Below are 16,130 nucleotides of genomic sequence, written 5' to 3' on the forward strand. Positions count from 1 at the left end.
AACGGCAGAAGAGGGTTGGCATGTAAGATAAAACAAAGGGTTTTTTTAAAATGGAAAGTAGTCAGTTTTATTTTGGCATTTCTACAATTAGATCAAAGAGAAAGGGAAAAAAGAATGTCCTAAGGCCTATGAAATGTATTCTTCTTCTTCTTCTTCTTAATTTTTATTAATGAAAATATCGTGAAGCTGTGTTATAGGTGGTACATGACCCCAGTTAAATTAGCAAAAAATTATAAATTACCTTCAAATCTATGCTGGAGATGTAAAAAGGTTGAAGGCTCGTTATACCACATTTGGTGGAATTGTGTCAAGATTATGTCCTTCTGGAACAATATTTGCGATGAATTGAAAAAATCTTTAAAATAACCTTCCCAAAAAAGATCTGAGGCGTTTCTTCTTGGACTAGTCTCAGAAGACATTCCCAAGGATAAGTTGTTTTTGTATGCTACAGCGGCCGCTAGAATACTGGTGGCCAAAAATTGGAAGAGTGAGGAGACTCCTTTAATCTCAGAGTGGCAAATTCAATTTTGTGAATATATTGAACTAGCCAAGATGACAGCATCAATCAGATTGCAATCAAAACAAAAATTAAGAAAGGAATGGAAATGTGTTGAAGGATATACTGTACAAAATCATTCTATTAGAAATCTCTGGATAAGTATAGACTGAACCCATTAAGTTAAGAAGTTATGCTTTCCTCTCTTTTTTTCTTTTTTTAATAGATGAATGACTATTGTAATGAATAAAAATGAACACAATGTTAGAGGTTTCTATTAAGTAATAAGTTGGATATCACTCATGTGGGTGAAGGAAGTCACACAGGCATTTGGGTATAAGGGGAGGTGGTTGCACGGTTAGATGTGGGGAAATTGCAGAAATAATATATTCATATTATGTAAAATGATGAAGGTGTATGGCAATTAACATGTAATGTGAATTAATTGAAAATGAAATGTATTCTTCTTATTGCCGTTGAATGTTTAAAATACATTGTTCAGTTGAAGAAAAGGGTCTTCAAATTTATTCCAGTTAAGTGATAAATAAAATTTGCTTTTGAATAAATTAATTATACTTTTTTGTGCAGGTTATGGGAGGACATTTTCTTATCCAGGCATTCCCCAATCCCATGCTGCCCGTGCCATGCATTGAACCCACGCCTTGGACATGAAGGGTGGTATCCAACAAAGTTGGGTTGGCGCAACAGTTCTCTTTGTACAATTGAACTTCCCCTCTATCTTCTTGCCCTGTGTGCCGCCTAAATCTGTTTTGGGTTTTGCTCCTCAATGCAGTGGAGCAGATTTGGAGAAAGTATGGGGTGCACATGGGGAGAGAAGGAGGCAAAGTTCTGTTGCACAAACAGAAGTCCTTCCACTAATGGAACTACCGTATTTTTCGCTCTATAACACGCACCCGACCATAACACGCACGTAGTTTTTAGAGGAGGAAAATCCGTAGGCATGCCACCCGTAGGCATTGCCTCCATAACACGCACAGACATTTCCCCTTACTTTCTAGGAGGAAAAAAGTGAGTGTTATGGTGCAAAAAATACCACTTTGTTGGATACTGCCCCAAATGTTCAATAGACAACCCTAAGTTTGCACTTGCTTTTTGCATTTGTGATGAGTGGGGTGTGTTTTGATACAAATCTTTTCATGAAGCTATGAAGCTTACCGACATGTCCATAGAGGTACAATTGAAATAAATATTTAATAACTATAACTCATATTATGTGTATTCAAATCTTTTTTTTTATTACTATATGCCCATGTTTATGTAATATATTAAATTTATGCTGATTGCAGCTGATTACATAATGTTTTGATTTCTGTAGGAGGCATCATCAGGGTTAGATTTTATTTTGTTTTTTTGAATTCCTGAGCAAATGCAGCTGCTGAAATTTCCCTGTAAAGCAGAATGTCCTTGAAGAAAATCCAAATAGTACTAGAGGCCAGCTTACACTTGTAGCCTTCAAAGATTTTGCTGACCCATAGACCATGGTGTTCTTTGAAAAAGAAAACACAGACAGATGTAGCAAGATTGCATCCTAATGCTAAATTGCTGCGGTATGCTTTGTAAATTAACTAACGTATGCTGCTTTGATTCATCTGCATTCCAATTTAAATATACTTGGAAAAGTATAATGATAAATTCTTTGATTTAATTTCAGATCAGTTTGGACCTCCACAGTCCTAGTGACTGCAATTGTTTAGGCAAGGAAAATGAGCTCTGAAGGTAATTACTATGCCATCTAGTTATTGGCTAACACAAATTATTTAGTGTGTGATGCATTGTAGATTCCATATAACATAGTCTTGATCCCTGACAACTGGAAGGTACTGGGAGTTTAAGATCTGCCTTGATTTCTTGAATTGGGTCAGCGCTAGACTTGCATATGGCAATATTTATAAGGATGTATCTAACTGCGCTGATATTCCTGGAAGTTGTGGATAGGGAAGTGGGTTATGGACTTCACTATGGCAGTCTCTGAATACTTCTGAGGACTGTCTTTGAAGACAGACACTTAGTAGAGTTATTCCTTGTTTTTCTAATTATTGCTTTTATTAGTATTACTAGTGCACAGTCAAAGCATTTCAGTTGTTAATTCATTAACAAAACTTTCCCAGCTATGCACAGATATTGACTATATTCAGCTATCCCTCACCCTTTCCCCTCCCCTTTCTTCTGGAGTTCCCCATTATTGATATGTGTAACCTCATCCCATGATTTATCTCCAGCTCTCATCTTCTAATCATAGCTGTCAAGCGTCCCTTATTTGGCGGGACAGTCCCTTATTCCAGCGCCATGTCCCGCTGCTGTCCCTTATTGATGATGTCTCTTAAATAAGCTACTGAAGGTAATGGGGCCCTTGATATGTCCAGCTTGCTTTGTCAACAACAAATTGTTGCTGTTTTTATGTGTTGAATATATGCTATATGGTAATTTATGGACCGAATAGGTATCTAAAGCCATTTGCACGCAACAAAATATGTATTTTATAAAAGTAATTGTTGATCCCTTATTTTGGCTGCTGATCCCTTATTTTTGAGGCTGCTGGTCTCTTATTTTCAAATCTGTAAGTTGACAGCTATGCTTCTAATTTATTTTGCATAACGATCAAAAATTGATATGTGGATTTTGGTACTTTTTGCAGATGTTTGGAAAAGGGATGATTCTGAAGAAGAGGAAGAAGAAGAGTATGTTTCCAGTGAGTCAGAAGAACAATCTGAACCAGAATTGGAACCAGAGGATCCTGAAGATCCTATTTATGCCACAGCTCCAACAGTTAATATTCGGGATGAAGGTTCCATTGACGTGCACACATGTCCTGCATTTGAGTGCCTTGATGAGGTAGTGTACTCTTAGTTTCCTTTATGTCAGCATGATAGATAGATACTGTTTTCAGTTGAATTGCCTCTGTAGGAAATTAAAAACAAAGCAACTTTTAAGTACCTATTGTGAAAATAGCATTGATCTATCACAACAGCAACTGAAAACAAGATACAGGAAACCATCTTGTCAAAAAGCATGCAAACTGAAATAAAACAAATGAAAAAACTCTGCACTGTTATCCAAGCACACCACTTTGCCTTATTGGGGTAATGTTCTTGACTTTGGTGGAATGTTCATTATCTCGTTTCCACAAATATGTTAAACAGAATTCCTAAGAGTCCCTTTCAAGGCTTTGCATAAGAGACAGCAAGGCATAGAATATGTGTCAAATGTAAACTGTTACTTTGCAGAGCTGACACGATTGCTCTTTATAGTGATCTGTTCCAGGGGTAATCAGCTTGGTGCCTTTGAAATACAGTGATACCTTGGGTTACATACGCTTCAGGTTACACACTCCACTAACCCAGAAATAGTGCTTCAGGTTAAGAACGTTGCTTCAGGATAAGAGCAGAAATTGTGCTCCGGCGGTGCGGCAGCAGCAGGAGGCCCCATTAGCTAAAGCGGTGCTTCAGGTTAAGAACAGTTTCAGGTTAAGAACGGACCTCCGGAACGAATTAAGTACTTAACCCGAGGTACCACTGTATTTCTGGACTACAGTTCCCATAATTCCTGGCCATTGTCCATGCTGGCTGGGGCTGATGGGAGTTGTAGCTCAACAACTTCTGGAGGGTGCCATGTTGGCTGCCCCTGGGCCACTCAAAGGAGACGCTGTTGACATAACTTTGGAAAAGAGATGTGTGGGGGGGTGAAATGAAGTTTTTGTGCAGCAGAAAGACCATACTAACAAGTCTTATTCCCTCACTGTTGTTTTGGCTGCTGCTTTCCTTAAGATACGGGATACATCTCTTTAAGGATTGGGCAGTAATATACACAAACATGCCAATATCAAGAATCATTGTCAAATGATTGCCATTGTTTTGGCAGCTATCCAGCGGTATGAAGTACGCATTAAAAGTTTGCTTGGTGACTTTAATTTGTAAAATTATCTTTTTTGTCATAAAAAGAGTTTTCCGAAGGGGAAAGAGAACAGACTTAGGAGAGCATGGCAAGTTCAAACTGCATCAGGCAATTAAAAAAACATATACCCCTGTTTTCTTCAGCACCTTTTCAGATATTTCCTCTCTGCTTTTCCTGTGGATTTGTTTCTCCTGTGGATTTGGTCTTTAGTTTTGTCTGACAGGAAACAGTGAAGTAAAATTAGTATGTTCTTAAATTCTTTTTGTTTATAAAATTTACGAAACATTTTCTGTTCAAACACACCAAGGCCTAGCCAAAGAAGAAAATAGTTTCCTAACACTCTTGAGAAAGACCTGAAATAAAACTTTCTCTGGATTGCACTAAGAATGGCACAAAACTAAAACACGAGAGACTATAATATAAAACCCTGTTGGCTTCCATTGCACAGAAGCCAACTTAAATCAAAACTAGCAAGGTGCAGACACAAATGTAAAACACTGTGTGTTGCAAGCTAAACCGTAGTGTTGGAACAAGCTCCCAAAGACCTGTGCTTATGATTGGCTCTGTTCCTAAGACCCAGTGGGAAATTTCAGCCATGCCAACATTCTCAGATATTCATATATCAAGTCAGGTACATATGCCACTGGCTTTGTAATAAGATCATTCTATAACAAGGCACAGTTTATTACCCCTTTTAAGGCTCCCAAACTATTTGAATTCCTTAACTTCCTCAGCTCATAGATATGCCTTTGTAAAGGCAAGATTCAACACCTTCCCATCGAACGTGCTGAGAAATAGATTCTCCAATGGACAGATATCGCTCTTATGTGATTGTAATAGTGGGGCACCCGAATCGTTGCATCACATAATTTTTGACTGTGCTTTTCACTTACCGGCCAGGAGCAAGTTTCTTGCTCAATATCTTAAGGGAATTGCCGATGATACGATTGAAGCCAAACTGAGATATCTACTAATTGATGATGACCCCCTAAAATCACTCATGGTTGCCAGATTCCTGATCAGCGTCCTATCCCTAAAGAAGAGAAACGGTCTCCTGTGTGATTCGGACAACCCCTTTAAACCATGACCTGTGTTTTAGGTGATATCACCATTGTTTTAAACCATGATCTATGTTTTAGGCGATATCACCATTGATATCGCTGATTAATTTATGAGCAGAGGGCGATGTATAGGTTACAAAATTATTGTAATGTATGATGGTGGTTTCTGTTTGTATGACGGTGGTTTTTGTTTTGCTTCGGTTACTGTTTGTCTTTTGTAAGTTTTGGCGATTTTAAATTTGGAGGTTTAAGTATAATATGTCGGTATGGGAAACTGTCGTGTAACGGGCCAATGGCCGTAATAAAGATCAATCCAATCCAACATAGGCACAGTGCTTTAAATTAACTGTTAAGTTTTGTTTTTTTAAAAAAGAGAAATAAATAAATGATGTGCTGTTCTGTTGTACTGTGCAATACTCTTAGTGTATGTGCACAGATAGCTAAAAAAACAACCACAAGGGGAAAATAAATTTTATATTGGAAACCTATGGCATGACTTGCCACATAAGCTTCCATGAGAGTAAGTCCCTAACAAAACACATCCTACATTATTGGACTTCATTAACATGAAGCTTTTTTAGATTGACCATAACAACCATATGAAATGTTAACAAAACGTTATTTCCTTTGGGCAGTGATGGCAATCAGTATGTAAAGTGCTGATAACAAAGACTGCTGTAAACTAGTCAAAATAAAAAAATTCCTTCCAGTAGCACCTTAAAGACCAACTAAGTTAGTTCTTGGTATGAGCTTTCGTGTGCATGCACACTTCTTCAGATACACTGAAACAGAAGTTGCCAGATCCTTCTATATAGTGAGAAGGTGGGGAGGGGTATTACTCAGAAGGGTGGTGGGAATGGGAGATTGGCAGATAGCTGAGATGAGCCTGTTGACGACTCTTAACGACTGTAATAGGTCTTACAGGAAAAGGCAAGGGGTGAGAAGGTGAGAAATGGCTTAGTCATGTATAATGGGATAAGAATCCAATGTCTTTGTTCAAACCAGGTCTCTCCATGGTTTTAAGTTTGGTAATGAGTTGCAATTCAGCAGCTTCTCTTTCCAGTCTATTTCTGAAATTCCTTTGTAGTAAAACAGCTACTTTGAGATCTTGTATAGAATGTCCTGGGAGATTGAAGTGTTCTCCTACTGGTTTCTCTATTTTGTGATTCTTGATGTCAGATTTATGTCCATTTATTCTTTGGCGTAAGGTTTGGCCTGTTTGTCCAATATAGAGAGCTGAAGGACACTGTTGGCATTTGATGGCATACACAATGTTAGACGATGAGCAATTAAATAGTCCCGAGATGGTATGTGTGATGTTGTTGGGGCCAGTAATGGTGTTGTCCGGGTGTATGTGGCAGCAAAGTTGGCATCTGGGTTTATTGCAGGCTCTGGTGCCAGTGTCCGTGTTAAGTCTGGTTGTAGTATTATTGTGGGTTAGGGTTAAGGTGCTACTGGAAGGAATTTTTTTATTTTGACTATGGCAGACCAACACGGCTACCTATCTGTTGCTGTAAACTAGCCCCAGACAGCTACCACTGTATAACTGACCTTCTCTGACATGGATTTTTACCAAGGCAGCATGCCCAGCATCAGTACCTGAAAACCCTGGGCAGCTGCCAAGGCCCCAATGTCATGGGAAGGCTTACCACTATTGTTGCCTCTTAAAAACAAGACTATAACAGGCTTATTGACTGCCCACAGCTGCCATCTCTGTCCAGCAACATCCTGGAAATTGACATGTTCAGCACTGTTGGGGCCAAAGAACACAGCCTTTGCAAAGAGGCCTTGTCACCTCTGGAGTAGACCCTGGAGGGTGATTGGCATTCTCCTTTACCCTTTTTGCAGATGTTGCTGATTGAATAAATGCACAGCATTAACTAATTCCCAGTGCATCCAGGGGAAAAGAAAGGGAGAGAGACTGTGAGACCCTTGCATGCTATATAGAACCCCTGGCATGACAAAAGCTAGTTTTCACAGTCCAGTAGAAGCTCAGGCATGCTTGCATCCCCTTTACTTTAGCGTGCCATAAGACCAAAGTAGCCCTGGAGAGCGTTACTTAGCTAGGCATTCCTGAAGTGATATGTGTTGTCTCATATGCCAAGAATTCCTGAAGATATGTGCAAGTTTGTTCTTTCCATACATTACATACACACTGGGCAAACTGTATAGATCCAAAGCATTCTCTTCAGACCTCGTCCACTGCATAACTGTTGCAAAGCCTGATAACTGGTGTTTCTTGCTGTTTCCTTAGTTTTGCTAGATATTGATCACGGGTGATCAGAACTGCCTCCATTTGGCTTTTTACATGTATGCACCTTTATGTCCTGTTCCAGTTAATTGAAGCGAGCTGCCAGCTTTCCTGTTTCCCCACCGGGTGTTCATTCAACACAATTTTCATGATAGGTGAATAGAACTATTGTCTCAATTATGTACATATTTGGTTCATGCCACATTCCAATGAATTGTCCAATGTGGTGCACAAAATGTACAATAAAAACAATGGTATTCAATTTTCATTTAAGCTGGAGCCAAGGATCCATTTCTGTTTCTCGAAGTGTTTACATCTTCAGCTAGAATCCTGTTGAATTGAGCATTGTGTTGTACCAGTAGATAATTCCATATTGGTAAGAATTTATGGTAGTATTTAACATTTTTATTTGGGATTTGTTTGTTTGATAGTCACCATTCAGCTCCTTCAGACTTCTCACAAGAAAATAATAGACGTACGGCTCATCTCTTACACAAAGTGTCTTATTTTTCTAAAACAATGTAGCATTATAGGGAAAGGCTAGGAACTTTAGAAACGTAGAAGTAATGAATAAGGATCGCTTAGTCCTGGTCCATTTCAGCGTGTCGTTATTTCCATAATGACCTCAATTTGGCTAAACATTTCCATGTCAATTTAGCAACGTGTAACAGACTGTTTCATTGATTTCACTCCTTGGTTGGAATAAAATACTCTTCTTAACAGAGATCTGTTTAAATACCGTGGTTTTTATTAATCAGCTGCTTCTTTTTGTAGCTACCCTCCTGAAGTCTCTACTTACGATTGTTTCCAGTGAAGTCAGTGTGACTTCTTATAACTTCTCCTGACAATGGGTGGAATACAACATAATTATACATGAATATTCCGCTACCCCTCTGCAGCAGATTTGGGGAGGGTGGCTGGGATAGAGAAGGGTTTGTGCAAATCCTTTTGCTGCTGGAATGGATTAGTTGAATACTGCTCAGTATTTTACCAATAGGATTATAAAAGAACCAGTTTAGGTCTAGTGCCTCAGTATCTTATCCCTATGCAATTATTGAGAAATGGCATTGTTGCAAGTGGGGTAAAGACATGTTGTTTGTATCTCTGTCTCCCTCCCGCTGAGCTATTAGATGCTTCAACATTTCCACTGCCTATTCGACTAAGGACATGAGCAAATTCTGGAAGGGGAGAGTAATGTTGTACCATTTTGACCTTTAAAAACAAACAAACAGAAACTTTGCACTAGATGAGTGCTGCAACCCTTCTCTAGGGTATTTGGGTGCCAGACAACCACTGCGGATGTTTTAAAAGTTAAAAGTCAAATTAGAAAAATAAATAAATCCCAAATTACATAGACATTGAAGGGGTAGGGGTGGTTATTGCTTATCAGTGGTGATATTACATTGTCCAGTAGGTACACTTGACATTCCTGCAACCATATTTCTCGCACCACTCTGAACAGCAGTGCAGGTACTAACTGGAGGCGGGGGAGGGATTTTCCCATGCAACAAAATAATGTGGTTTGAATGCTGCTGGAAATCTGACATCCCTGACACAGGAATACTGCCTTGAGAAGATGTTGGGATTCCACACCACAAATTGTTTGTTGTGCTCTAGATATAAACTGATTATGGACAGTGAACCTCAGGGTTTCAGCAGTATTCTGTGAGTTCTTTATAGATATATTGTTTAGATGTAGTGTAAAGTTTCACTATGGTATTTAGCAATTAAGTTATCCCGCACCATGCTACTGCATATCTAAAAGTGAAAAGTCATTGGGAGGTGCAGTGGCAATTGTTGGGAAATGTGCAAAACCAAACGTTTTCTTCACAGAGTGTTATGTATGTAGTTGAGCCCATGAATCAGTGTGCTAAACCTAACACAATCGCTAAGCACTTGTTGCAATACAAGAGACAATGGAAACCAATGATACGTTGATTTGTCAGAGACACTAAAGGTCATCAGGGCATGCAGTGGCAAGATCTGTTGCCCATCAGATTCCGACAGATGGCTAAAAATGCTTTTCATAATTCATATATATTACTTAAATACTGTTTCTTAAGTGCTTGGTGGAGGAAAACTCTAGGGTCAGTTGGGAAAGGAGAGGCTGCTATTCCACTTAGGATACTCCATAACTTAGCGGGTAGGAACGATAGGAAACTTGTCTCCCATTAGGATGGCTTGATAGCTGCTGTAGGATCAAAGCTTCAACACATGTGAGTGTTGCATGCAGCATGTTTTGTATTGGGGAGAGGACAAACATTTAGGAAGACAGAGGAGTAGGTTTGCAAAAGAGGGAAAATTAGAGTAGTGTATGACAACCATGCAATTATCTTGGTGTGTTGGGGTTTTTTGTGTGTGTTTTTTTTGCAGGGAACTGCAAGGAGGGGCTAGGAGGTTGATTGTAGCAATAACAAAGGGGTGATGGGAGACAACTCAAAGACAAACAACGAAGGAATAGACGTAAACTATAATCTTTGCAGAAGCCAAAGTTACCCAGACCTCACCACAATTTAGTCCCCAGAGCTATCTCAAAAGACCTGTTCTTTGATGCTATTTATCTCTGCTTAGTTATTATTACTTCCCACCCCACCCCCTCAATACCTGTGGGCACACCTGCTGCTAAGTAGCATTAGAAAAGAATAATGTATGAAGCAATAATAAATTTATTGAGCACTCTCAGTGGTGGCCTGAGTTCTGGAAGCATCACAGAGGACTGGGATTGCTCTTGAAGGGCCCTTGAGCGCTTTAGGGAGCGGCATGGAGTGGAGTCATACATGCATCTTTCACCTCATTACATCTTCATTGCAGTATTGCTGCATTTGTTTTACGGCAGTTGGTTCTACTGCATATGCCCTCTCTGATTCTGCAAGATTGGCTGGGATTCCTCTGTCATAAAGGTTCTGTCAGTGGTTGACTCCACCTGTGCAAGGGTAACTTGGAAGTGATTGCAACTGGAAGACAGTATTGGACTATTACCTTGTTTTTCAGAAGCCCAACCCATCTCTGTGTTTTGCTTTTTGTTTTTATGCCACAGACATGCTGGAATGTTGACAAAGCCAATTTTGCAATATGTCACTTTCCTAACTGCTGTAAAGCTGTCAACATTGTACTCATTAAGGCAAAATATGTAGTTGTGTTCCTGTTCTTTCACAGTTTGTTTTTCATGTGACTAAGTACATATTCTGTGATATATGCAGATTTTAGGACAGGCATTGGCAAATTCAGCCCTCCAGATGTTTTGGGACTACAACTCCCAGGATCCCTAGGTAACAGGACCAGTGGTCAGGGGTGATGGGAGTTGTAGTCCCAAAACATCTGGAGGGCCGAGTTTGCCTATGCCTGTTTTAGGAGGAATTTGTAGCCAGATTTTATAGAATTATGTTGAGGGTCTCAAGGTGTGACATGAAGCTGCAGTGTATTTGTATTGAGATAGTGAAAGCACATACACTCTCTGTACTTCAGTAGGCCAAAAGGCAGTTGGAAGGTGGAATTGCTTATTGAAATAAAGGAATGAGGGATACAAAATAAATAATGATCACTAATCAATAGACCTGAGCATTATTTATTGAGATCTGTGAAGGTAGACTATTATTCCATCAGAAGGGCAATTGCTTCTTCCTTCAGACAGGCTTGTAACCTTTATGGCATGAGAACAGCACTGGAATATGCTAGTCTGTTAATCCAAAGTAGATTTAGTAAACTATTCAAGAGAGGTTGTTTGTGGGTGCCCTGAGTGTTCTTCTCTGAGTCCATTTCTCCTATGTAGGATACAATCTCTCTCTCTTCATAGGTCATTCAATTTTCCTTGGATTATGTTAATAGATATCGGGTAAGCAATCCCAAATTTCTCCATGTGTAATAGGCTTTGTAAGTCTTTTTTTCTCCCAAAAGCCAGATAGCACCATTCAGAGTGACCTAAGATATGGTGCAAAATGTAAGTATGGGGAGAAATTTGATTCAGTTCGCATTAAAAGGCAAATTTACCTATATTGCACTTTCCAAAACAATTTGCAAGCCAAAACACAGCCACCGTGCAACTTTTCTACTTCTCTGAATTTTGCAGTGCAGTTCTCCAGCCAAGTAATGTATACAGAAATGTATATATGACATTAAAGTCTGTATATAAATGCATTGATTAATGAGAAGAGCAAACACAAATGCATTACCTTAGGGGAAATGAGTTGCAGGTTGCTATGGGGGGTGGGCGACCTTGTGTGTGTGTCCACTTCCCAAATTCCCTTCCTCTTTAGAAATCTTGCTTAGGAGGAACCAGAGGTACCAAATTGAGGTGGTGGACTCTCCTTCATTGGAGGTTTGTAAGCAGAGCTTGGATTGCCAGCTGTTATGTATGATCCACTGCAGATTCCGGCATATTAGGCAACTGGGAGTATAAGACGACCCCCAACTTTTGCTGTTCAATTTTAGAGTTTTAGAGTTATAGAGTTTGAGCGCCACCAGGGGCAGAGCGCGCACCCCTCCGCTGCCTCTGCCGTCGTCGCAGCAGCAGCCCAAGGTGAGGCGTTTGGCGGGCGAGCGCTACGCTCAGAAGGACTTTCTGTGTCCCCTTCTGTGGGGAGGGAGGAGCAGCGACGGCAGAAGGGGTGCCTCTGCTCACCGGCTCCCTCTCTTCCTTCCCAACGCATATACCTGGCATATAAGACGACCCCCTACTTTTGGGGTGATTTTCCAGGGATAAAAAGTTGTCTTGTACACCAGAACATACGATAGTTGAGATATCTGCATTGCAGGGGGTTGGAATAGATGACCGTTGGGTTCCCTTCCAACTCGACAATTCTATGATTCAAAGTTTTGTTGGACTTTTGATACCCTTTAAAAACAAATGTGTTGAGGTGGGTGTGGGTGTGTGTGTGTGTGAATGGGTAAATGCATGTGGGACGGGAGCCAAACAGAATCTTTGACCCGGGTGAAAGAAAGCCTCGTTTTGCCCCCGCTCCATCCCATTTATCATTTTTGGTTGCCCTTTTCTGAGCATTTTCCAAAACTAAAATATCCTTTTTTAGGTGAGGCGACCAGAACTGTACTAAGTATTCCAGATTCAGTTGCCTTTCTCAGAGCTACTGCTGTGCCAATTATAAACATGTGCTCACTGGCCTCTTTTTTAAGGTATCCCCCCCCCCATAATATCAAGTGCACATAATTTGTGAAGCTTCTAACTTTAGCAATAAAAATGTTCACCCAGCAACAGTTTTGAAAACAGTTTCAGGCATTTACTTATCCAAACATTGTGGCCCATTCCAAATCTTACTAAATCTAAACCTTGCAAAGCTTTTGGAGCAACATTAAAGCCCTATAACTACATTGGCATAAAAAATAAGACAGATGTTGCCTTCACCTCGAGCCAAAAGGCTCTTAACAGCAATTAGGCAAACCATTTCTATCCTGTCAGACTGTTCAAACTCCTATTATCACTGGGGAAATCATTGACAGTGGTGATAATGTGACTTTCATTGTGAATGCCAGTGTTTAGAACCTGCTAGTAGGCATGTGGAATCAGCAATACAATGAAGGCATGTCTTCCAACATTGACATGGTCAGCCCGGGAAAGATATATAATACCTAGGTGTACGTATCCAAAAAGTTATGGAACTGTTAAAGTACATGCTGATAGCTTCTGATGAGGCCAACAGCAGGGCAGAAAATTCATTTTGGTGCATGGTAAGATCAGCGGCGGAGCAAGCTGATTGGGCGCCTGGGGCGGCGTGCATGCCCTGTGCCCAGGGGCGGGGCCAGCTGCCCGCGGGGGTGAGGCCAGCCATGGCAGGACACTCTCTGAGGGGTCTGCCTGCCTTCTCCCACTCAGCCGCCCTGCAGCTGAGGGGGAAGTAGCGGGCAGACCATTTGGGCAGCGCAGAGCCTGTGGGCACCGAAACTACCGCGCACCTCACAGGAGAGACACGTGGGTCAGGCGCACTGCAGGCCCTGTGGTGAGTGCCACCCGACATTTTGCCACCCCCCTCAGTGGTGACACATGAGGTGGTCCACCTCCACCGCACCCCCCTTCCTCCACCCCTGGTAAGATACAGTGGTACCTCGGGTTACATATGCTTCAGGTTACATACGCTTCAGATTATAGACTCCGCTAACCCAGAACTAGTACCTCGGGTTAAGAACTTTGCTTCAGGATGAGAACAGAAATCGTGCTCCAGTGGCGCGGCGGCAGCAGCAGGCTCCATTAGCTAAAGTGGTGCTTCAGGTTAAGAACAGTTTCAGGTTAAGAACGGACCTCCGGAACGAATTAAGTACTTAACCCAAGGTACCACTGTACACTGATACTAATGCACTTAAAGTAGACTTTAGCAAAAGCAAGTTTCTTTGTGTTAAAGATGCTTCTCCTCAAGTGTATATGTCTTGAGTAGATTATTTATTCAGCTATAATCCAGGCATGAATATAAATGTAGCATTTTCAACTATGGAGAAAATAGGCCTTATAGAGCATAGTCCACATGCGTATTATCTGACACCATTTGAAGACCTTGCTGCTCACATTCTTGCCATCTTAGCTGACACCTTATTTATGTCAATGTGAGTACATGTTCTGTTGTTCAAAATGTGACACAGAGGGCTTGTCCAGACTTCCTTTTGTGCTATGCTTCTAGGCACAGGTCCGCACTTTAAAGTGCTGTGTCCTAGCATCCCCCCCCTCTGCTTTTACCGCTGAATCAGAGCAAATAGCAATCCACAGAAAACCCCTTCTTGCCTTTTGTTCTGACTCAGTGTTAAAGTGCCGATTTCCGCAGGGAAAGCATCGTGGCAAAAAGAAGAGGGGGGGGGTTGCTTGGACACAGCGCTTTAAAGTATGGAGTTGTGTCTTGAAAGTGCAGGGCAAAGGGTAGGAGTGGATGAGCCCTTTGTTGTAACGAAGTTTTATTAACTTTCTAAATGACAAATCCTCAGTGTTAAACTATGTTCAGCATTTAACTATGGCACTAAGAAGCATATAAATGTTTTCGCCTTTTGTATGCATTTCAGAATACGATTGGACTAATTGCAGGTGTTAAAATAACTATCCTTATTTTCTTTACCTTTCTTAAATCAGGGGTCAAATAGAGGAAATAAGAAATGAGGGTGTCAAGGTCAGAGGGAAGTGCTTAATTAATCTGCTGGGATTCTTTTTTAAAAAACGGCAGGCATTTAAAACTGCTGGATTAAATCAAAACGTCTTTGATGCCAGTGGAATACTTTCCTTATTTTGTATATCACACTGTACTGAATGTGCTGATGTGGAGTTCTCTGTTGTCAAGATTCTAAAATTTCCTTTTATTAATAACACTTTGGAGATATAGGCCTGCTGTAGAACCCCTGACCTTTGGTGTCCTCTTAGATCTCCTGCTTTGCACCCAGTGCTGGTTTTTTAAAATCTATTTCATCCTTAGACTTCCAGGTAGGTGTCTAGTGCAGTAGGAACAGCCAAGAGCTTCAGTAATGTGCAAATCACCATGCTGTATTCCCTGTTGATAAACGTCTTCCACTCTTTTAGGGTTACAGGAACTCACTTTGATGAAACCTGTTCTGTTTGTTCTTATCTATGGCCTATAATTTCTCATTTTGAAAGTCAAGCTGTTTTTCAATATTTGGTTTTTCTAAATTTTAAATTTACTATTTACTGCGTGCCTTTATAGAGTTAGACATGGGTTTCATGACTATAATACTTATTAAATGCCTTCATTTTTAAAAGGATTTAAAGCCATTAATCCAAAACATATTGTTTTAGGTGTGGCTTTATTGCAAATAGGGTTATCACATTTTAACTTGCTTTGCAGTGTAGCAGATGCATGAAGCTGTTCTTTTCCACAGAAGAAGCAGCCCACTTCTAATAGAAGGAAATGCTTTGCATCTTAAGAATAATTCTTAAGAAATTGTAAGAGTCCCCAGCTTCTTTGATTATACTGTCCCTGTTGAACCAAACTCTCTCTGCCAGAATACATATGTTAATACAGTATTGCCTATCCAAAACTAATAAGGCTTTGACACCCCCGTTCCCAGGGCGTCCACATTAAACTGCCTTATCCAAGCCCTTTTCTAGAAGTAGAAAAGTGTGGATAATTAATGCACATGAAATGTGACAGACCCTTTCCCCTATCAGCGGCCTCCTTGCTCAACTGTACCCAGAGAAGATGCTCTCCATGTGCTCAGGAATCTTACAAAGGCATGGCTTCTGATAGTGTGGAGAAAGCTCTCTTTAGAATCATAGAATCATAGAGTTGGAAGAGACCACAAGGGCCATCGAGTCCAACCCCCTGCCAAGCAGGAAACACCATCAGAGCACTCCTGACATATGGTTGTCAAGCCTCTGCTTAAAGACCTCCAAAGGAGGAGACTCCACCACACTCCTTGGCAGCAAATTCCACTGTCAAACAGCTCTTACTGTCAGGAAGTTCTTCCTAAT

General features: G+C 40.7%; 1 protein-coding gene across 1 annotated transcript in view; it reads left to right on the plus strand.

Moving 5' to 3' along the window:
- CCDC146 (coiled-coil domain containing 146) overlaps window positions 1-16,130 on the plus strand; it is a 76,375-nt gene that overhangs the window by 4,094 nt on the left and 56,151 nt on the right. The window contains exons 2-3 of the mRNA XM_081211511.1: window positions 2,169-2,233; window positions 3,153-3,349. Coding sequence (XP_081067637.1) covers window positions 2,221-2,233; window positions 3,153-3,349 — 210 coding nt within the window. The 5' untranslated portion in view covers window positions 2,169-2,220. The remainder of the gene's footprint in view (window positions 1-2,168; window positions 2,234-3,152; window positions 3,350-16,130) is intronic.

The sequence above is a fragment of the Podarcis bocagei genome (genome assembly GCF_964188305.1).
Source record: "Podarcis bocagei genome assembly, chromosome: 10".
NCBI classification, from domain to species: domain Eukaryota; kingdom Metazoa; phylum Chordata; class Lepidosauria; order Squamata; family Lacertidae; genus Podarcis; species Podarcis bocagei.